Source organism: Danio rerio, chromosome 7, assembly GCF_052040795.2.
Source record: "Danio rerio strain M-AB ecotype USA chromosome 7, GRCz13ab, whole genome shotgun sequence".
NCBI lineage: Eukaryota > Metazoa > Chordata > Actinopteri > Cypriniformes > Danionidae > Danio > Danio rerio.
Genome location: NC_141027.1, coordinates 17,145,596 through 17,168,124, shown reverse-complemented (window position 1 = coordinate 17,168,124; position 22,529 = coordinate 17,145,596). Strand labels below are relative to the sequence as shown.

Below are 22,529 nucleotides of genomic sequence, written 5' to 3'. Positions count from 1 at the left end.
GAATATTTTCTTAGCACAAGCTTGCATGCTCAATTATTTGAGTTTTTATACTAATTAGATTTTAATAATTTATGCTGATTTCCTTTTTATGGCGATATTTGTGTTTATGGTGTTGTTACTAGTGATGACATGACATTTGAAGGCAAAATTATTAGCAAAAATATTACTTTTTAAAATATTTTTCAATTTATATTTAAAGGTGCAGTATGTAAGTTTGACACCCAGCGGTTGAACTAGGTATTACATTGCTAGATCTAAACACAAGCGCAGGTTGCCAGATTGAGAAGCGAGTCTGTCTTAAATCGTGTTCTAAATTACAGCAACGGCACGCAACAGAAGCAATATTTTCCATATTAAAAGGAGTTTTTGTTCTAACCAACACCTGGAATTGATATATTAGAATCGGCTTCTATTTCTCACAGGTGAACAACAGAAAACAATGATCACCTCAACTACACCTCATGTGCTTTATCCAGTGTAAAATGCTAACAATGTGTCATTTTACATGACATTTATTGCCATACTACTAAAAGCAGCAGCAGAAAGTTCACGTCAGTACCTGAAAATAAAATAAACCATTTGAAATTGAACTTTAGAACAGTGAAATAATGCAAGCCAACACATATCACTGATTTAGCATGTACATTTAATATAGTTAAAGAGGTTTAATATGTATTAATTAGATGATAAACATTTCCATTTGGTTGGAGTGCAGTAAGTGCACTATTCTGTGCTTCTAAATGGCTGTATTTAAATTTCTGTCACGTTTTGTCTGGTGAAAACAGTCAAATTGCTAATCACTGCAAATACAATAGGTACATTTTATTTAGAAACAAATCTTTTTTTTTTAATAAAGATTTGTGGGAGAGAGGTATTGGTTGGTTGCATATCTAATAGACAAAGAGGGTGAGGTTCTCAGTCATAGAACTTTCTGTGAAAATATAACTTTGAATGTGATCATATGAACACAATATGGTATTGAAATCTATCCTGAAGGCATTTCTAATGATGGTTATAAATGTGGTTACCAAAATAAATGACACACTGCCTTATTTGTTGATAAATGGACAATATTTTATTCAGAGTGAAATACCTAATAAAATAATAAGATCAATATTAACAAAAGAAAAATTTCCTATACAAGCAAGTAGAAATATATATTTTTTTCCAAGAGCTCTATTCTCGAATTAAGAACAATGTTCCTTTCCTCCCCTATACCTCCCAAAGCTAAAAAGGTATGTTTTAAAATATTCAATATTTACCCATCTTCAGAGTTTCTTAGACATAGATTTAATTTTGATAACAACAATTGTATGTTCTGTGAGGTTGACATTAAAATGACTGCACATTTATTTTTTGAATGTTTATTTAGCAGAACCGAATGTTTGTTTGTTTTTCTCTTTATTTTAATTGTGTTTGTGTGTATTCTATGGTTTAGGTGTATTTATTTGTGTTATTATATTAATAATGTGATTATTATTTGTGCTCTGTTCTATAAATGAAGATGAAAGTTGTTAATCAAATTTTGCCTTATTGTAATTTTGTTATTAAAAAAAAAATAATAAAAATAATGTTTTTTTTTTATGAATGAATGAAATATGATGTTTTCCAGCAAGGCACCGGGGTGCTGAAACATAATTGGCTAAGCTGGCAGTGGGCCGGTTAAAATGACAAAAACAAAGACAGCAATTGCGGCACGCAACACGCATTTTCAAAGCAGAATATCTGACTTCAGCATTGCTTTTGAGATAAACAAGTACTATATGTTCACTTAGCATGTTTCTTAAATATCTGCAAACATATTATGGTATTTTTATTCTTTAGAAGAGTCAAAAACTTACATACAGCACCTTTAACAGAGTAAGAAACTGTTCACAGTGTTTGCTATTATATTACTTTTACTTTAGTTTAACTGGAATATAAGCAGTTTTTTTCATTTTTCTTTTATCATTTATCGTTTTTATTATCATTTTTTAATCTTTTTTTCAGGTGAATATTTTCAGCCCCTTAATTTTTTTTCATTTAGCTACAGAACAAACCACTATTGTCCAATGACCTACTGTAATTAAACTAACTTACCTAATTAACCTAGTTAAGCCATTAAATTGTATTTTAAACTGAAAAGTATAGTATCTAGCAAAATAACTAATAAAGTATTATGTGTTGTCTTTGTGGCAATTACGACTATTATGTTTAAAAATAGGTGGGGAAAAATCTTCTCACCATTACACAGAACTTAAAAAATATGTAGCTAATATTTAATAATATAATAAAATCATTTAGCTAATAATTTTTTATTCAACAGAATATATTTGGAGGGTCCAACTTGGATTTATGATTAAAATTAAATTTAACTTACCAACCAACTAACAACCACTCCAAAAAATCATTTAACGTTTATAGATAGATAGATAGATAGATAGATAGATAGATAGATAGATAGATAGATAGATAGATAGATAGATAGATAGATAGATAGATAGATAGATAGATAGATAGATAGATAGATAGATAGATAGATAGATAGATAGATAGATAGACAGATAGATAGATAGATATTTCAATTAGTGAAGGGCCATTATCGGCATAATGTGCTGCGGTGTCCAGAGTCAATAACGCGAGACTCTTATCACGCGAAAAAAAATTATCGCCGTTAATCTCTTCTCAAAGTGGGGCTGGGAGCTGGGTCTGTTCTGTGCAAGGTTTGATGACTTTCACCTTGATATTTTAGCGCAGATGTATACCTGCGCGTCTGACAAAAAAGTGACCTTTTGAATCAAATCAGCAGGATGCCCTTTCTGGATCTTTCCTTTACTTCAAAGACATACTGACTACGCTTACATGGACATCTGTAGACTGTAGTCTAGTTATTCGCCTTAATAGACAATAATATAATTAAGGTGTTTACTTGAAGTGCTTTCATGTAAGAGTTTCCTGTAATTGTGGGTCACTTTAAGTGCAGTTCGGCAGTTTCACATTCACTCATGAACATTTCATTCATGGCCCCGTGACAGACTAGGGTATTAGACGCAAATATGGAGTAAGAACTGGTGAGAGTGTTATGGAATTTAATAATGCACAGCAAAAAAAAAGAAAAAAAACTTTCACATTTCGCGATGTATGTGGTTGTGGGTGTGTATGTGTGTGTATGTGTGCGTCTGTGTGGTCCTTTAGTGACAGCCGCGTGTATGGATCTTGTTGGACAATATGGCGAAAAGTCCTACATGGCAGTAATAGTTTGATTGCGGTGTTTATTTCAATAATGCCACTAATATATGCATACTCCACATATCTTAATTCCATTTCTGTTTAGTTCAGTTATGACTTTAGTCGGATTAAGATGACCAACAATCACTGTTTCGAGCTTATGTAGGCCTACAGTTCAAAATTCATGTTTAAATAAATAACAGTTAGTAAACCAAGTACATCTTATTTAACATCATTTATTTTCATTATCATAATAGAACAGTTTCTCAAGCAGTTTGTGATGCATTTCGTAAACAGGAGATGAAGCCCTGGTCTAATGCGCCACCTGGCTTGAGAAACCGGTTCTCAAAGACTTACTTTTAGTAATTATTTGGGTAGCACACATATCCTGAATGCCTTCGGCAGTATTCAAATGAGCCATTTTAATCTAGATTAATCTAGATTAATTCCAAGATTAGAGTGAGATTAATCTAGATTTTAAATATTAATCTATGCCCACCTATAATTCCAAAACATTTAAAAAAACTTAATGTTAAGATCTTGGATTATGATTTGGTAAAATGACAAATTAGAAACGTCATTTCTGTTTATCATTTAAAAGTACAATCCCCAATAAAGTATAATGTTCATATTATACATATTGTGTAAATTCTAAATTATACATATTAATTACAGTGTGCATTATTTTTACTTCAAATAAAATGTGGATTGCTACTGTATTGTCTTGCCAAAAGTCGTGCTGTGTAGTTTAACATGAAGAAATGTTTTATGCATAGCTCTGATAAACACTATAATGTTTCTAGCAAGTGATTTGATCAGTACTCTGGCTGCTTCAATGAGAACATTGGTCACAGCTCATAAAGTTAACTAAGCTTGCCTCCCAGACAGAACTGTGACCCAACAATCAGCTTGCCTGTCTCTCTTTTGCTTCCAAACGTCTGTTCATTTCAGTCTCCATGAAATCTCCTTCCCTGTGTGCTTAGAGATGTCAATGGGAAAGTATTTGGGGTGAGCTGAGGTCTAGAGAAAGGACACATGTTGATCTGAAGGAAAAAAAAGAGATAAAAAAAACAGCATTGACATCTTGCAACTCCAATGACTATTTAAACAAACTGTGACAAAATCAAGTTGTAAAACTACCTGAAATAAAAACTAAATGGAAATGGAGCTGTTAAAAAAGCAAATATACACAAGAAAAGGCTGGTAAAACAAACAAAAAAGGGGGTTTCAATAACAAACACATATTAATTCAATAATTGTCTATAGAGCCAGATGGCCTTAGTTTTGAATTAAATATATTGTTCATCTGAAGTGCTAATTAAGTTTGTATAAAGTCTAAATTTACGATGTTTATTTTGCTAGTGCACATTGTTCATTTGTTAACTTTTTGAAAAGTTAATATGCTGAAAAAATGTTTTAGTGATCTTCAAAGTCTGACCATTTGCTTCCTGTTAGTTTGATGTCGGTTTGATCGTTTCAGCGACAATATTCTTAATCACACCCCCTTACCATTAGTTTTCATGAGGAAATGGTGTTAAAAAAGAAAGCCCCGCCCCCTGCTCAATTTTTTATTTCAGTTGGAAGTACATCAACATACTGAAACAAAAGTATCTCACAACTTCTGGTTCATGCAGACTTTTATAAACGCACTAATATCAAAATTGCCACATGTGTTTAAATACAACAACAGTTTAGAGTAATGTCATACTGCTGGAAGATCCCTAGTAGTCTACAACAACTTAAAAGAAATGGGGTATATGCACATGGACTTTTCATTTCAGCCAGCCAGCCTCAGGGTTTCTGGTGAACTGTCTTTCCATTATAAAATTGCCACGTTTATGGTCTGATTTCTTTAAAAATCAGTGACCTACACTGTCTGATATACGATATAATGTGAGGGTGCTTTCACACCTGTGAATCGATTCATTTGTTCCAAAACATGGATTAAAATTGTTAGTGCTGCTCTTTGCTCTTGGTGCGGTTCGCTTTCAAATGGCAAAGTTTCGAAATGGACCAAAAGAGCTAAAACAAGTCATGTGTGAGTAAACTCTCCTCACATTAGTCAGAGTTATATGGTTTTTTTTGCAGAGTCCCCGCTCAGCTGTCATGCATCCTTATTTTATTTTATGACGATGAGCAATGAGACATTATAAGCGGAAAGCTGCGCTTTAATATTGAATGGTGATGCCATACAAACAACGTCACCAGATATAAATCAGAGGTAAGACTCTCTCAAACAGACCCTTGGTTAGACTGCAGTTCGGTCAATGTTATTAACGGCTCTCGTTATTATTTCAGCATGCTTTCATTTTCGAATTTAATATGAAAAGCACATTCAACGGTAGGAATGACATCTCGCCCTATACTCATAATTCTCTTTTCATATGGCCGTATGCCTATTACATATCCATGATGCACTGTGATATAGCCGGGCTCGGATCACATCGCTTTCTCACTACAATTGATCCGCTCCAGAGTTCGTTTCAATCGAGCCGAGACCACCTCATTCAGACGATCCCGGACCAATTGATTTGGCGCGGATCTAAGTGCGATTGCTGGATTCACATATGCCGAACAAACCGCGCTAACTGGGCAAACGAGACAGGTTTAACTATTTAACTTTTATGTAAACTAATGATGATAGGTAGGTAGTAGGTAGTGCTGATGCCTCACAGCAAGAGGATCACTGGTTCGAGCCTCAGCTGGGTCAGTTGGCGTTTCTGTCTGGAGTTGTTCTCCCTGTTTCCTCCAGGTGCTCCGGTTTCCCCCACAGTCCAAAGACATGTTGTGAAATGGGTAGGCTAAATTGTCCTTAGTGTATGAGTGTGAATATTGTGTTTGGATGTTTCCCAGAGATGGGTTGCAGCTGAAAGGGCATCCACTGCGTAAAACATATGCTGGATAAGTTGGTAGTTCATTCCGCTGTGGCGAGCCTGGATTAATAAAGCGACTAAGCCGAAAAGAAAATGAATGAATGAATGAATGTTATCAGAATGTTATAGAATAAATCATATAGTAACATTTTACCCCAAAGGGGTATTAAAATTCACCCGAAAATAAAATTTTACCCACAATTTACTTTCTCAAGGGGTTCCAAACCTTTATAAGTTTATTTTTTTCTGTTGAACACAAAATTACATAATTTTAAAAATTTTAGAAACCAGTAACCATTGACTTACATAACAAAACAAATACTGTGGAAGTCAGTGGTTACCGGTTTTCAGCAACTTCTTTTGTGTTCAAAAAAAAAAAAAGTAATTAATGACAGATTTTTTCAGTTTTTTACCGAGTTTTCCCTTTAATAAATCCAGAGAGGCATCTCAATTCTTCAATAGCTGTATATTTAAAATTGAAGATCAATAAAAAAGTTAATTCTCAGTGGCGCCTTTGTAACCTTTGAATCATTTAGGCCAGTGACCAAAGAGATACGTAACACGATCAGTCAATACACACTTATGTCAGTGCACATGACCAGTTTGATGAACATGAATGACTGTTGCGCTTTAAGGCAGGCAGAGCTTTGGTCACACTGAGGGGTCCTGTCATCAGGGGGCTGCTCACTGCTGTGCCCGAGCGCAAAGTCAGTCAGGGCTCATTAGTACCGTTTGCCTGACTGAAAGTACCTGCCTGTGAGTCTAATTCAGAGCGATGACCACAGGGTTCATTACGGCTCACAGCTTTTAACCTAAAATTGCCTATATCCTGGTTCAAGGGTTCATATCCTCATCTATTCTGAATTTTTTTATGTTGTGCTTTTCTGCTTTTGAGGTGTCATTACGAGTAGAACATGCTCTGTTGAAAATGAATAAAATTATCTAAAGTTTACATTTAATTTACCAAATGTAGGATGGATGCACGGATGGGTGGACAATAGACAGAATGAAAGATAGATAAAATGATGGACAGACAAACAGAATAATAGACAGAATGATAAAAATATTGATATAATGATAGAACAAAAGGTTGATATAATGATAGATTGATAAAAGGAATGATAGACCGATCATTAGAATGAAAGATAAAACGATCAATAGTACAAATGATAGAGCAATAGAAAGACGGATAGTCAGATAGATGGAACAATAGACAGACACATAGATAGAACAACAAATAGACAGACAGACAGATGGAACAATAAATAGATATAACGCTAGAACGATAAATCAATCGATAAAACAAACAATAAAACAACCGATAAAACAATCAATAAAATGATAGATAGATGGATAGTCAGATAGACAGAACAATAAACAGACAAATAGAAAATAGATAAATAGATAGACAGACACATAGAACAATCAATAGAATGAATGTTAGACCAATCAATAGAACCATCAATAAAATAAATGATAGAATGAACGATAGAACAAATGATAGAATGATAGATAGATGGATAGCTAGATGGACAGTCAGATAGATAGAACAATAGACAGACAGATAGAAAAATTAGATAGATAGACAGACAGACAGACAGACAGACAGACAGACAGACAGACAGACAGACAGACAGACAGACAGACAGACAGACAGACAGACAGACAGACAGACAGACAGACAGACAGACAGACAGACAGACAGACAGACAGACAGACAGATAGATAGATAGATAGATAGATAGATAGATAGATAGATAGATAGATAGATAGATAGATATTGATTAAAAGAACGATCTGTAGAACAATCAGTAGAACAAACAATAAATGATTGATAAAACGATCAATAGAGCAATCGATAGAAAAATCAATAAAATTATCGATAGAACAATCAATAGAGCGATCAATAGAATGATCAATAGAATGATCAATAGAACAACGATAGAACAATCAATATATTACAAACAATAGAACGATCAATAGAAAGATCAATAGAATGATCAATAGAATGATCAATAGAACGATCAATAGGACAAACGAAAGAATGACTGATAGAACGTTCAAAAGATTAATCGATAGAACAGTCAATAAAATGATCGATAGAAAGATCAATAGAACGATCAAGACCAAACAATAGAACGATCGATAGAACGATCAATAGAACAAACAATAAAACAATCAATAGAACAAACGATAGAATGATTGATAGAACAAATGATAAAACGATCCATAGAACAAACGATAGAATGATTGATAGAACAATTAATAGAACAAATGACAGAACGGTCGATAAAACTCTCAATAGAACGATCGATAGAATGATTGATAGAACAATTAATAGAACAAATGATAGAACAATCGATAGAATGATCAATAGAACAAATGATTGTACAATCAATAGAACGATTGATAGAACGATCAATAGAACAAATAATAGAACGATCGATAGAACAATCAATAGAACAAACAATAGAACGATCCATAGAACAAACAACAGAATGATTGAAAGAACAATTAATAGAACAAACGACAGAACGATCTATAAAACTCTCAATAGAACGATCGATAGAATAATCGATAGAAAAATTAATAGAACAAACGACAGAACGATCGATAAAACTCAATAGAACGATCAATAGAATGATCGATAGAACAATCAGTAGAACAAATGATAGAACGATCGATAGAATGATCAATAGAACAATCAATAGAACGATTGATAAAACGATCTATAGAACAAATGATAGACCGATTGATAGAAAGATCAATAGAACAAACGACTGAACAATCGAGAGAACTCTCAATGGAACACTTAATAGAACAAACGATAGAATGATCGATCAATAGAACAAATGATAGAACAATCGATAGAACAAACGACAGAACGATCCATAGAACAATCAATAAAAACTATCAATATAACAAACAATAGAAAGATCAATAGAACGATCAATAGAATGATTGATAGAACGATCATAGAACAAACGATAGAGCGATAGATGAATAGTCAGATAGAACGATAGACAGACAACGAGAGATAGACAAACAGACAGACAGAAGGAAAGAAAGAACAAAAGTTACAGTCAAGCACACATTATATAAAACATCATAGAAAAGGCAACGCTTTCCTGCTGTTATGCTAATGCATCAAAGCGCTTCAGTGAGAATTATATGTGAATTAAATGAGGCTTTCTGGGATTTTTTTCCTCTAGAAGGTAAAGCAGGGGAGATTAAGGCGCTGTGGCCAGCCAGGGCTCTAAGGCTGTGACAAAACACAGACTGACATAAGCACCCACACTCGCTTAAAATCCGATTACGCACAGAGAAACGTGTCAGTGTAGAGCTGGCAACAGGAGCTGGAGTCCCTCTGTCACCGGCCCATGAAAGACTTTCCATTTCTCCAGGGCCTCTTCCATACAAACATTACCACCTATTGGGTGCAGATCACAAGTTAAAACCAGAAACTGTTTGAGATGTGTGAAATGCTTTTGGCAAATGCAGCTAAAATCAGACTCTATTTAGTAACTAATCCTTTAGGCTATTCTGCTAGGGTGCTACACTGAAAAAAAAACAGTATACAGACCTGTAGAGATTTCTTAAGAAATTTTTGAATTACGAAGAAATGTTAAGCAAGACAGAATAATAGCGCATTTTAACCTCTTTTTGAGTTTATGCATGAAAAGTGTAGTAATTTATGCATATTATACAGTTTGAGAAGATAAGTTTAGGTTTTGACATTTTTAATGTGCTGAAAACTGGTTAAAGACAGCTAGGAGGGTAGGTAGAAAAATGTTTGTGAAATGATCTTGTAAAACCTCAAATGTACAATGTACTTTAAATATCAATTTCTGAATTTAAATAAGTCTATTTATTAACAGTGGTGGACAGTAATCAAATATCTTTCCTTCACTACTGTACTTAAGTACATTGAAATATTGTTTAATTCGTGAAAAACTTGAATTTGATCAGTTAACCTGTTTGTTTAGATTACAAATTGCACTGAACCATTAATTTGTGAACTTGACTGACATCAGTGAACGAGTTAACAACTCTTTGATTCAAGTGATCCAATCTGAGTGAGTCTTCAGCAATAATTCACTGATTCAAGTGACCTGTTCAGAGTAAGTCTTCAGCAAACAACTCACTTATCCAAATGATCCATGCAGAGTGGGTCTGCAGTAACAACTCACTGATTCAATGGATTCGTTCAGGGTGAGTCTCCCGCATTAATTCACGTATTCAAGTGAACTGTTCAAAGTGAGTGTTCAGCCAACTACTCACTGATTCAATTGATCAATTTAGAGTAAGTCTGCAATAATAACTCACTGATTCAAGTGAACTGTTCAGAGTGAGTCTTAAGCAAACAACTCGTTGATTTAAATGATCAATTCAGAGTGAGTCTGCAATAATGACACACTGATCCAAGTGAACTGTTCAGAGTGAGTCTTAAGCAAACAACTCACTGATTCAAATGATCCATTCAGAGTGAGTCTCCAAAAATTACTCACTTATTCAAATAATCCATTCAGAGTGAGTCTGCAATAATTTTTCACTGATTCAAGTGTACTGTTCCAGAGTGAGTCTTCAGCAAACAACTTATTGATTTAAAGGATCAATTCAGAGTGATAATTCAGTAATGATTTATTTTTTCAAGTGGTCCGTTTAGAGTCTCCAAACATAATTCACAGATTCAAGTGACAATTTCAGAGTGACTCTTGAGCAAACAACTCACTTATTTAACTGATCCGTTCAGAGTCTAGCAATAATTCACTGATTCTAGTGAACTGTTCAGAGTGAGTCTTCAGCAAACAACTCACTGATTCAAATGATCCATTCAGAGTGAGTCATCAGTAATGATTCACTGATTCAAGTGATCTGTTCAGAGTGAGTCTTCAGCAATAATTCACTGATTCAAGTGAACTGTTCAGAGTGAGTCCCAGGGACAGACGAGTCTTCGCTGAGGCCATCTTCCAGCCTTAACCACGGCGAATGAAGCTCTGCACAAGACTTTTGGCCAGCGGAGAAATTAAAATGGTCGTGCCCAACTGAGTCTGGTTCCCTCAAGGTTTTTTTTCTTCACTCCCATCAGGTGAAGTTTTTTTCCCTCTCCGCTGTCGCCACTGCCTCGCATGGTTCAGGATTGGTAGAGCTACGCATCGATGAATTGGCTCTTCAGTGTTTGAACTCTCAGTAATGATTAAATCACACTGAACTGAGCTAAACTGAACTGAACTGAACTTAAACACTAAAACCTGAACCACACTGTTCTAGTTACTATGACCATTTATGTGAAGCTGCTTTGACACAATCTACATTGTAAAAGCGCTATACAAATAAAGCTGAATTGAATTAAATTGAGTCTACAGCAAACAAATCACTGATTCAAATGATCCATTCAGAGTGAATCTGCAGTAATGACTTACTGATTCAAGTGATCCGTTCAGAGTGAGTCTCCAGCATTGAATCACTTATTCAAGTTACTCATTCAAAGTGCGTCTCCAGCAAACAGCTCACTGATTCAAATGATCCATTCCGAGTGGGTGTTCAGTAATGATTAATTTATTCAAGTGATCCGTTCAGAGTAAGTTTCTACTCGGTTAGATGGATTTGGATATTGACGATTTGACACGATTCAGGTTCTTCAAAACTGTTCCGAGAGTTGTTGTCAAAGCAACAGTTCTGGTAGATCAAACCTGTTCAGGAGCAGGCTCATTCATATAAACAGGATTAGATCAGGTCAGTTCAAGTAATGATAATACTGAAAGTATGTACAGTATGTATGTAACGACATTTTCTTACAGTAGTAGTTATATACAGTAAAATAGTAAATATTTTTAATTATATATATATATATATATATATTAGTATATAAGTTAAAAATGTATATTAAGGTGGTTGTTGATGAGATTCCCCCCCCATTGTGTAAAAGCGCTTTGAGTGCCCAGAAAAGCGCTATATAAATGTAAGGAATTATTATTATTATTATTATATATTAATAAAACGTATGCAATCTGCACCCCGAAATAAAAGGACAAAGACTGCCACCTGGTGGTGCAAAGAGAAAACTTATTGATATGAACTTTTTAGATCGGTTTAGTGCATATTGTGTATGATAATAGAAATGCACCTTTACCAATATCAAAATGCTTTTGTAAACATTCAGTTATTCTTTACACTGATTAAAAAAGTGGCTACTATAATACTACTATGACTACTATAATAAGGAAAATCCACTCTAACTGTAAAACTAAATAAATTGCTCTTGACACATGAAAGGGCCAAGCCTGCAGCCCACAACAAGGTGTAAATATATTGAGTATCATATTTAACAAAAACGGTTTACTGCAAAGATTATGTAATTTTGCTCGGTCACATGGATAATTAAATAATAATCAGATGATGTCATTACGCTGCTGTGCCATCAGCCAATCGTTGCATTGCTAATCATGATTTCGAGGATCGATAGATCAGTCCAACACACGCAGCGATCTCAGATCATTTTATCCAGACATTTTAATCTGATTCACAAATTTGTTTGAAGAACCAAATTAGCCAGAGATCAGTTATCAAGATTAACAAATTCAGGATCTGTCAAATCATCTTAGATCATTTATGCAAAGTATGAAGAACAGACCCCTTCTGAGTGAGTCTTAAGCAAACAGCTCATTGATTCAAATGATCCATTCAGAGTGAGTCTTCAGTAAAAACTCACTAATTTTACAAACTGATTTGAATGGAGTTCAGAGTGTAAATGTGGTTTCACATGTTTTTACTTGAATTATCATGAATTAAGTGCGGTTATTAGACTATGACACGTTAGGTAATTAATCCTGCAAAATAAACATTTATCAGTGAGTATTTTACTTGTATTCCTTAAGTAAATCAAAAATCTAAGGTGATAATTAAAAAGAGAATTTCATAAATATTCTGGAGGGGTATTTTTAGGGTATCTGTACTTTTACTTTACTAATGTGTGTTCTTTGTCCAAAACTGTTTATTAATATTGCAAAAAAAAATCTGACTTTGCACGTTGTACTGACCACACATTACGTAAAGCTTGTGAATACACATTTTCAATCTCAAAAAATGTACCCAATAAATCTGGTATTTATGCAGTGCTAAGGTTTATGCTAAGTTGCATCATGTAAAAGAAAAAAACTCTGAGAGACAAGTTGTCATCAACAAGCAATTAAATTTGCATTCATTCATGGACAAAAGTTATGCACAAAAGACCTGCCTTGGAGAAGGCCTAAGCTGTCACTGAAATTTCAAAAACTGGCCTGTAGAACAGTGAATAGCCTGGCTTGTTCCTGTTTTTGAGTCCGGAGAACAATAACGCCATGTAAAGAGGATTATAACAGCACCTGTTATGCACCCAGCCAAATAGGAGGGACATCTGAATTTAATAGTCCCAGAAAAATTGTCTTTGCCGTCCCAGTCCTTTCTTCATCTAAACCTGCAGACACGTCGAACGGTGACAAGCAATGGAGGGTTCAAGACTGAAGGGCAAAGAAAAAAAAACCTTAATCCCTGCTGTGACCAAACGCGGGTTGGCTGCCTGACATATCAAAGAACAGGTGGACCGAGACCAGGCGTACTAAAGGCTTTGTTCAATAGATGTGTGCTTTTTGTAGGGTTATGTTAAATGCCGAGTTAATATCGATTTAATGCTTGTCAGCAGTTCTATATATTTTCTGGCCCACGCAAATCCTCTAAACGCTAAAAAACATTCATGCTTTGGCAGAAACACTCTGCTATTGCATCTGATCGTTCATGACCAATGTGATCTACCCTGAATTTCTGAACTTGTAATTACAAAGCGATAAACAAAACGGTAAGACTTCCTGTTTGTCTAAGCCATGGTTTAACTTCACTAATAAAAAGGAGTAAACCGTTAACCACCTGCCAGTAAAACTACCCCAAAGGAACCCTTCATGCATGTGTAATTTATTTACTCAGACCGACTCTTAACTAGGCAATACTGACGGCAGATAATGCGCAAGTTAATCTATTTAGTTTATTGTTGTGAAATGAGGGAACTGTGTAAAGAATCTAGACGGCGGCACTGTTGCTGCTCCACTGTGTGCACTTAAGTTGAGGTGTTCCGGAGGGGGATAATATCTTGGAAATGTGCATTTAATGGGTTTAATCAAATCCCACCAGCTGTTTTTAGCCTTTGCTAAAAGAAAAAAAATGTGCCAAGCTTCCACAGCTATTAGAAATTAGCTTCGGTCATCGAGACTAAGCCATGTTTCCAGCTAACCATCTGCTAGTCCGCAACAATAGAAGGATTTTCCGAGCAAAGAAATATGGAGTTATATAAAAAAAAATTAAACATAATGGGAGAAAAAGGCTTTGCTTTGTTCATTTGCCTTGCTTAACGTACATTTACAGTACAGATTGTGTGTTTAAAAAAAAAAAAAAAAAGTTTGCTCAAACATTCTCAACTCTTTTTGGATGCACCATGAAGCAACGGTTGGTTTGGAAAGAGAGTAAATAATGTCTGTATTTACTTTTTAAAATGCTAAAGGTTCTGTTGTTGGGATCTGACTGGTCTATAGCAATTATATTTATCTTAATTTCCGTACAATAGTGTGTTTGGGAAGCCCTCAGGTAAACACATATGCGTGTTTTATACTTTGGCTAAAAAAAAATCACTAAAATGTAACTAAATTTAGCTTTGTGGATATAGATACAGGGTTATCCTACTGATTAAAAGAAGTAGACATGATTGTGCAAATAAAAAGCACAAGTTTTATACTTAACTGAGTGTTTGGATTTCCTAAAGTTTGATATTAGACTGACTATGCGGAACATACATTTATTAAACACTTAAACACATGAAACACTTTAAAAAAAAAAGTGAATGACAAAAATACAAACAAATAAATAATTGAATTAATGAATAAATTATTTTAAATAACAATAAAAAGCATTATGCACTGTAAAAAAAACTTGGTTGCTGTACATTTTTAAGCTGAATCAAATTCACCTTATGAGTTCATTGAACTTATAATATGTTAAACTGACTTAAAACTGCTCATGTAACATATCAAATTAAGTTAGAACTTAATTAACTTAGTTTAAGTTATAATGAACTAAAACATATGCTGTCAAGACTAATAGTTCATACGTTTTACAGTGTAGTAAAGACATAAAATAAGGATATAAAATATTTATTAATTATAATCGTAGTGATACTGATATGCATTAAACTCCCAAATCCTGCTTCAGAAATGGATAAAGCGACTTCCACAGATTTAAAACTTTCGCACACACGCAGGTTGGAGCTGAACCAAACGAATATTGAGCTATAATAAACAGCAAGAGAGTTTTAAACCAGTAGCGCGCAACGTGTTCACATTTGGCGCTTTTAATATAGCATTTTATTTCATTTAGTATTTTATTACGTCGACTAGCTGGAATACCGAATCTAAAACATGACGCGCTTTCAGCTTTTGCGTGTGTCCAGACTCTCATATCAGTTAAATACGAGTTTAAATGCGCATTTTACGCATGCGTTTCAAATCACATATGCACTTTTATTCAAGCGGTTAAACTGGCAGAATAAGCCTCGTCGTCTATAGAAACAGAGATCGGTGTGTTTTGTGTCAGAGATCTTTGTGAGGGGAAAAGAAAGCGAGGCGCGAGCAGCTGAGGGTGACAGTTCACGGTTCAAACGGAGCTGCACACGTCTCGCGAGCGTGTGTAAAGTGAGGCCCCGGAGAAAGTGAATGAAGACTTGCCCGGTTTCAAACACGGGGGATATATCTAACACATCTGTCACGGCGATTCAGACCCAAATCCATTTAAAGCTGTACTCCGTGACAGAGCCCAGATTGGATTTCAGTAGAAGTATACAGCATAAAGCATAAATGATTATTAAATGGGGGTTTAATCGGGAGGATCTTGACAGCCGAAGGAACGGCAGAAAACAGGATAAAAACTCTGCATATGAAATACGCATATAGCCTAAAGAGAATGGGCTTGTGTTATTTAGATTTTACATACTGCTGGATAAAGTTTCAAGTCTCTCGAGCAATCTCCGTCTTTAAAATAAAAATAACAATTAATGTTTCATAATGGTGCTTTGAGAAGTGAGAAAACAATGGTTAAACCATATATAAATAATTAAATGCCAAGTAATATAATTATTCAGTTCCCCCTTATACTGTAAATAAACACTTTGTCGATATGCAAAATTTATGACCGCATCTTCTTTGTTAAGCGGCATGCCCTGACCATTCAAATCTTATGAAGTCTAATCCAATCATAAATTGCTCTATCGGACCAATCAGGCACCTCCGAGGCATCATTCAATGGGACTCAAGCGGAGGACTTTATTGAGTCTCATTGTTGTGGCTGTCAGTCCTCAAAGGACCCTTGCAGGGGCCTAGATATAAAGGACCCCTTCCCAAACGGAGACCTCCAGAAGCAAATCGTCATTCGGTCAGTTCAGAGCTTGGCAGGAGAGACTTGTGTAATACTAACAGGAGTCATTTAAGTCATCTTTTAATAGCCGGGACCATGATGATCCCTAGTGTTATTGCACCACCTGCTATATATTCAGCATTTATGCGTCCTGCTGCATCGCTGCATTCACCCTTTCCAGCTCACCCGAGCTTCCTGGTGGAGGACCTTCTGCGCATCAACAGACCCAGCGGTTTCCTGAGCCAAACCGCGCACTCTCCATGCGCATCTCCTCCAAATTCAACGCCTCTTTCCATCCCGGATAACTGCAGGATTTTGGACAGAGTTAGCCCTGGCATCACGGAAAAGCATGGACCTTGCTCCCCCAAAACGCCAGTCTCCAGCAAGGATCCAACATATTTAAAGTTTGGAGTGAGTGCCATTTTGGCACCGTCACCAAAGAAAGGTAAGTGTTTTAAATAGCACTGATATTGCACTAAAATCCACATCTACGCGTTAACACGCAGCACTAACTTGAGTTTTTTCTCTCTCTTTCAGCCACATCTCCACCCTCCGTCCACAGCATACACCCTAAAGGATTCTCTGTGCCTTATTTTGATGGTTCATTCTGCCCTTTCGTCCGTTCTTCATACTTCCCTGGTGAGTATTCACATTCAAACGCTTGTACAGTCTGACTTGGTGGAGTTTTAATCAAAGCTTAATCGTTTGCCAACGTGAGGCTATTTTAATCTGAAAGCCCTCGAGTTTAGAGCGCATAGGTGCAGGTCTTTCCCACAGTGAGGGAGCATTTCGGCCTGCTGACTGCCAACAATGCCGTCAACACCATGACCAATCTGGTCAGCTCCCTCCAGGGCAAACCACCCACAAACCCGCCAAAGATAGACTTTTAACCAGCGACAGAGGGGCGTTTACCAGTCATGCACTAATTTGCCCATTAGGCGCCATTGAGCGCTTTCAATATTCTCACAAGACCACATAGAGTGTGATTGGTGTTTGTGGAAAGTGTTGCGAAAGAACAATATGAAGAGCTGTGCGTTTAGAATAGAGAGCGCGAAATCTGAAAAATCGACAAAATCGCCGACAAAAAGCTTTCAAAGTGCTGCTGCAGCTGCCAAACATCAACTCCAGCGAGTCCCACTTCGGTTTGCTCTACATTCTCCACTGGCTCCTTAAAATACGAGCTCCTTTGAGGCCTTTAAATGTCTATAGCCCATTCTTTTATCCACGCCAAATAATAATAGAGCACGACTCTTTTCACCGCGCGCGCTGAATACCTTAACAAAACAACTTGAGCGCTCTCAATTGCCTTTCGTGTTCATTTAATGAAAATTATTTGGGGGCAAAAAACGCGGTCCCCGGTCATCAGTATTCCAGCGTGCAGTTGCGTTCGGTTTGAAAGTGTAAATCTCCTTTTGTTGCATTAATATATGGCCTTAGCCGTCTGTCCGGAGTCTTTTCTCAGCCAGTTCATTACTACACAATTACCGTTCACGGTATATTAACTCTTCTGTCCTTCACTGGGGGGCTCGCAGAAAAGGATACTCTGCCTTTTTACCATACCAATGCAGCGTGGATCCGGCCCATGTGCTAATTAGTCACCTCGTGCCATTTCGCTCTAAACAGGGAGAGACATTTCAAGAGAATAAATTCAAAATCATGACGATAATGAAGAAAAGTTTTCTTTCTCCCGGATCATTCAGCACTTCAGATTGTCCCTGGGAAAAGCAACACCCAATTGCCCTTAGTAACGCAATGTTAACTTTTAGCCTCCTGGGCGAAACTAAATAAAACTCTTTGGAGCTCTTGTGAATGCGTCCATGAATGCGTTATTTACCTTGTGTACTTGTCTCTTCTAACAGCTCCTTCATCGGTCGTGCCCATTCCTGGAACTTTTTCCTGGCCTCTTGCTGCGAGAGGGAAGCCCAGAAGAGGGATGCTCCGCCGGGCTGTGTTTTCAGATGTGCAGCGCAAAGCTCTGGAGAAAATGTTCCAAAAGCAAAAATACATCAGCAAGCCAGACCGGAAAAAACTTGCAGCCAAACTCGGACTAAAAGATTCACAGGTGAATATATGGATGGAAAACAAATTAATAAAGAAATAAAGAAGTGAATAATTAAAATAATTAATAAAGTGAATAAATTAATAATAATTATTATATTAAATATAATAATTATTATTATTACTATTATTATTGTATATTATTATTATTATTACCATTATTAAATAAATAAACTCGCAGTGGCATAAAATAAACAGCTGCGAATCTTGGACTAAAAAAAATTCACCGGTGAATATATGGAAAACAAATGAATTAATAAATAAAGAAGTGAATAAATAACTTAATAAATTGAATAAATTAATAATAATAATTATTATATTAAATATAATAATAATTATTATTATTATTATTGTATTATTATTATTATTATTATTATTATTATTATATAAACTCGCAGTCGCATAAAATAAACAGCAGCAAATCTCGGACTAAAAGATTCACATGTGAATATATGAAAGGGAAAAAAATGAATAAATAAATAAACAGACAAACAAACAAACAAACAAATAAATACAATAATCATTAAATAATAAAATTATTATTATTATTTCTAGAAAACATTTGAACATGTACTAAATTTATCAGATCATTTCAGATATTTATTACTGATTGAGACAAAATCTTTGCACTTTATTCTGCTATGTTAAGCTTCAATTACTAACAAAATATATCTTCACACAGGTCAAAATCTGGTTCCAGAATCGGCGAATGAAATGGAGAAACTCCAAGGAGAGGGAGTTGCTTTCATCCGGAGGCTGCCGGGAGCAAACCCTGCCAACCAAAACAAACCCTCACCCAGACCTAAGCGACGTGGGTAAAAAGTCTTCCGAGGATGAAGATGAAGACGACGCATGCGCTCCATCGCATTTCTGTCTCTCACCCAGACGCGTAATTTCAAACAGCACTGATTCCAGCATTACATTTAAACACTCGGACTTTTCTGAATCAGAGGATGAAATAACAGTCTCATAAGCAAATTCATGAGCTGCATAATGTCTGTATTTCAAGCACAACGTTATGTTTAACCACGTTATGGTTCCACTGGCGTATAATTTCACTTCTATGTACAAATGAGTGTTTGTAGCAAAATCTTTTCCACATCACTTTATATTTACTTATTTGAAAAACCTCGCAAAATGATTTTGCTGTGTCGCACAGCTTTTTGTGGGGAACTGTACAGTATTTTGTACAAATATTTTTGTATGGATATTTTATACCAAGAATTTTGAGTTTTAGATTCTTTATTAAAGTTGTAGACGTATGTATAATTTATACGAATTTATCCCTTCGTGCCACATTGTATGCATATGTATATGTTGAAAATGTTTTGTATTGTTTGCAAATAAATTGTAAATTTAATGTTGTCCATTGAGTGATCGACATAATCACAAATAGAATTATAATGAAATAATTATAAATGATCTGCAAATATTGTACGCAGCAGGCTAATTTAAACAATTGAGGTCAAGTTAGTTTTATAATCACACATTCTGACTTTCTGCTTAGTATAATTTCAGAAAAGTATTGTTTGCAAATTCTAAACAGTGAAATCAACAGCCAATGGCTATCAAAGTGCAACATTCAATTAAATAGTTCACAGTCAATTTAATGATGCTAATGTTGCTTTGAAGACACTTGTAATTTTAGACCAAATATTTAAAGTACCATAATAAACAATATAGGGAGCACGTCACAAGTTGTGACTGAGCGAACGTGGGAATATGAAACTTTACCTCGATATTTGAACAGGCCTTTTCAATGCAATTGTAAAACAATAAAGTAGAATCCCTGTTACAAAAAAAGAATGAATATATACATAAATCGTTCGAGCGGGGGATACCGAAAATATTTTATTTAGCCCTTATTAGCCTATAATTTGTTTCGAATATCATAAGTTGCAAAACTTAGAGCATCTAAAAAAACATAATAATATTTATTTTTAAAAATTAAACTTTAAAAAACAAAATCCATAACAAATCCTTAATTTGATCTCACCTTGACTGAGGGACATTTATAATAGTAATAATAATAATAATAATAATAATAATAATAATAATAATAATAATAATAAAGTTTTTATGAGCACGACAACAATATCAACAAACAAAACTGATTAGATTTTTTGTACATATTTAGGAAATGTAATTTAAATGAGCTACATCTTCAGCACGAGTGATTTGCTAAAATAAATCAAGGCTACATTGGTAACTTTTTATTGCTTTAGCTTGCATGCATCATTTTAAAATTAAGCCTATTGCTCAATTAGCTACAGGTGTGAAACAAAATAGCAACTAAGCATTTAATCTATAAGGCTTCTTGTTTGAAAAATGTAACTCGTTACTAAAAAGCTATAATTACTATCTGACACCACCAAATAGGCCTAATCATTAATATCAAACCTAAAATCAACTTTAACGAGCGATTTAAGTTACCAGTCTACCCAACAACAGAGTATAGGCTACGATAAAATGGGTTAAACGGGAACTCGTTCGCGCGCTGCACGCGGCCTACTTAGATTATTTGATACATTGTTTCAGAAGTAGGCCTATATGGTCATTTATGCGGTAGTTTATGCGGTAGAGCAAAACGTGGATGGATTCAAGCAATAACCACTGACCTTACTCCCTGAATTTAAAACCACTACGATTTATTTGTTTCTGAAGGACAGAAACCATGGCGAGCATGTCTTCCGGGTTGACAACAGACGTCACGACGTAACGACTGGACGACACATAAATAAAAACAACCAAACCTTCTTTCTGGAATTTTATTCCCAATTTTATTTTTTACCAACTTTGAGGTCTTTCCTTTTTATTATTATGCGATTATAAAATTGAGAAATTACCAGTGAAGCTCTCTGCTTTTCATGCTCAAGCCTTGTTGGCGTGGAAACTGATCAACAAGCACAATTTTTCACCACAACGTTATTTTATTTGGAACAATAGATGTATTTTGTATAAATGCAAGAGTATCTTTTTGGAGAGGTGGTTTGAAAAGGGTATTGTGTTAGTTTGTCAATTGTTTAACACTCAAGGGTATCTTATGACATATGACGAGTTTCTTGTACATTTTAACTTTCCTGTAACTCCCAAGGAATTTTCTCTTGTTTTCTCTCCAATTAATTCTAATATTGTTTCCTTGTTTAGAGGTGTAACTTGGATTTATAAGCCCATAATCAATCTAGTTGATACAGTGTGTGGTAAAATTTGTTTCTCACAGTCTAAAAATAACAAATCTATTCGCTCTCTATTTGTAAATCAAGTTGTATCTAAACCTTGCTTTATACCTATTGGAATAATTTTGTAAGAATTCCTAAATGGGAAAGTATTTGGTCATTGCCTCACAAATTTTTGGTTACAAATAAGATCAAAGAAATATCTTTTAAACTACTTCATAAATTCTATCCGGTTAAACATTTCCTAAGTAAATTTAAAAAGGATATTGATATAAATTGCTGTTTTTGTCCTTTGCATTTGGAAACTGTACCCCATCTTTTTTGGCACTGTGGTTATGTTAAAAAGCTCTGGTATGATGCTTCTGTTTTTATAAAGAAAAGGGTACTCTTTAAATGACGTTCCTAACATCATACTGTAACTATGGTAACAAGACACCGCAAACGGCACATAATTGAGAGGGTGCTCGCTGCAGAGCCATTTGAGGAGAGGTGAGCTCCAGAGAGGGGGAGCATGAGCTGTCGCTCCTCCTCCTGTAAGCTGTTTTAATGCGTACACCAACCCCACCCCTAACCCTACCCCCAGTGACATCACTCGTAGAAGAAGTGCAAAAAAGGTGGAGCTCAAGCTTAAGCTATCCCTCTCTGGAGCTCACCTCTCCTCAAATGGCTCTGCAGCGAGCACCACTTGACATAATTGAGCATAGTTAAAAGCAAAGATGTACTAAGCCATATTAAGGGAATAAAAGTGGGTTTAATTGGTATTAAAACACGTTATTTATATTTT

At 35.3% G+C, this 22,529-nt stretch overlaps 2 protein-coding genes and 1 long non-coding RNA gene across 4 annotated transcripts in view; 2 read left to right on the top strand and 1 right to left on the bottom strand.

Annotated features, from left to right (window-relative positions):
* Positions 1–22,529, top strand: part of LOC147835938 (uncharacterized) — a 939,756-nt gene that overhangs the window by 318,552 nt on the left and 598,675 nt on the right. The gene's annotated exons all lie outside the window — the stretch shown is intronic.
* On the bottom strand, positions 1,419–21,279 carry LOC137496161 (uncharacterized). Of its 2 annotated transcripts, XR_015495475.1 has the most exons (4): positions 21,188–21,279; positions 18,346–18,486; positions 16,698–18,126; positions 1,419–4,250 (listed from the first exon to the last, which is right to left on the bottom strand). It is a non-coding gene; the product is annotated as an uncharacterized LOC137496161 (long non-coding RNA). The 2 variants fall into 2 exon arrangements; XR_015495474.1 differs by lacking the exon at positions 16,698–18,126.
* dbx1a (developing brain homeobox 1a) lies at positions 16,514–19,929 on the top strand. The gene is given in 4 exon segments (NM_131158.1): positions 16,514–16,956; positions 17,049–17,150; positions 18,371–18,573; positions 19,252–19,929. Coding segments are annotated over 4 exon segments (945 nt in total). The 5' UTR covers positions 16,514–16,607; the 3' UTR covers positions 19,543–19,929.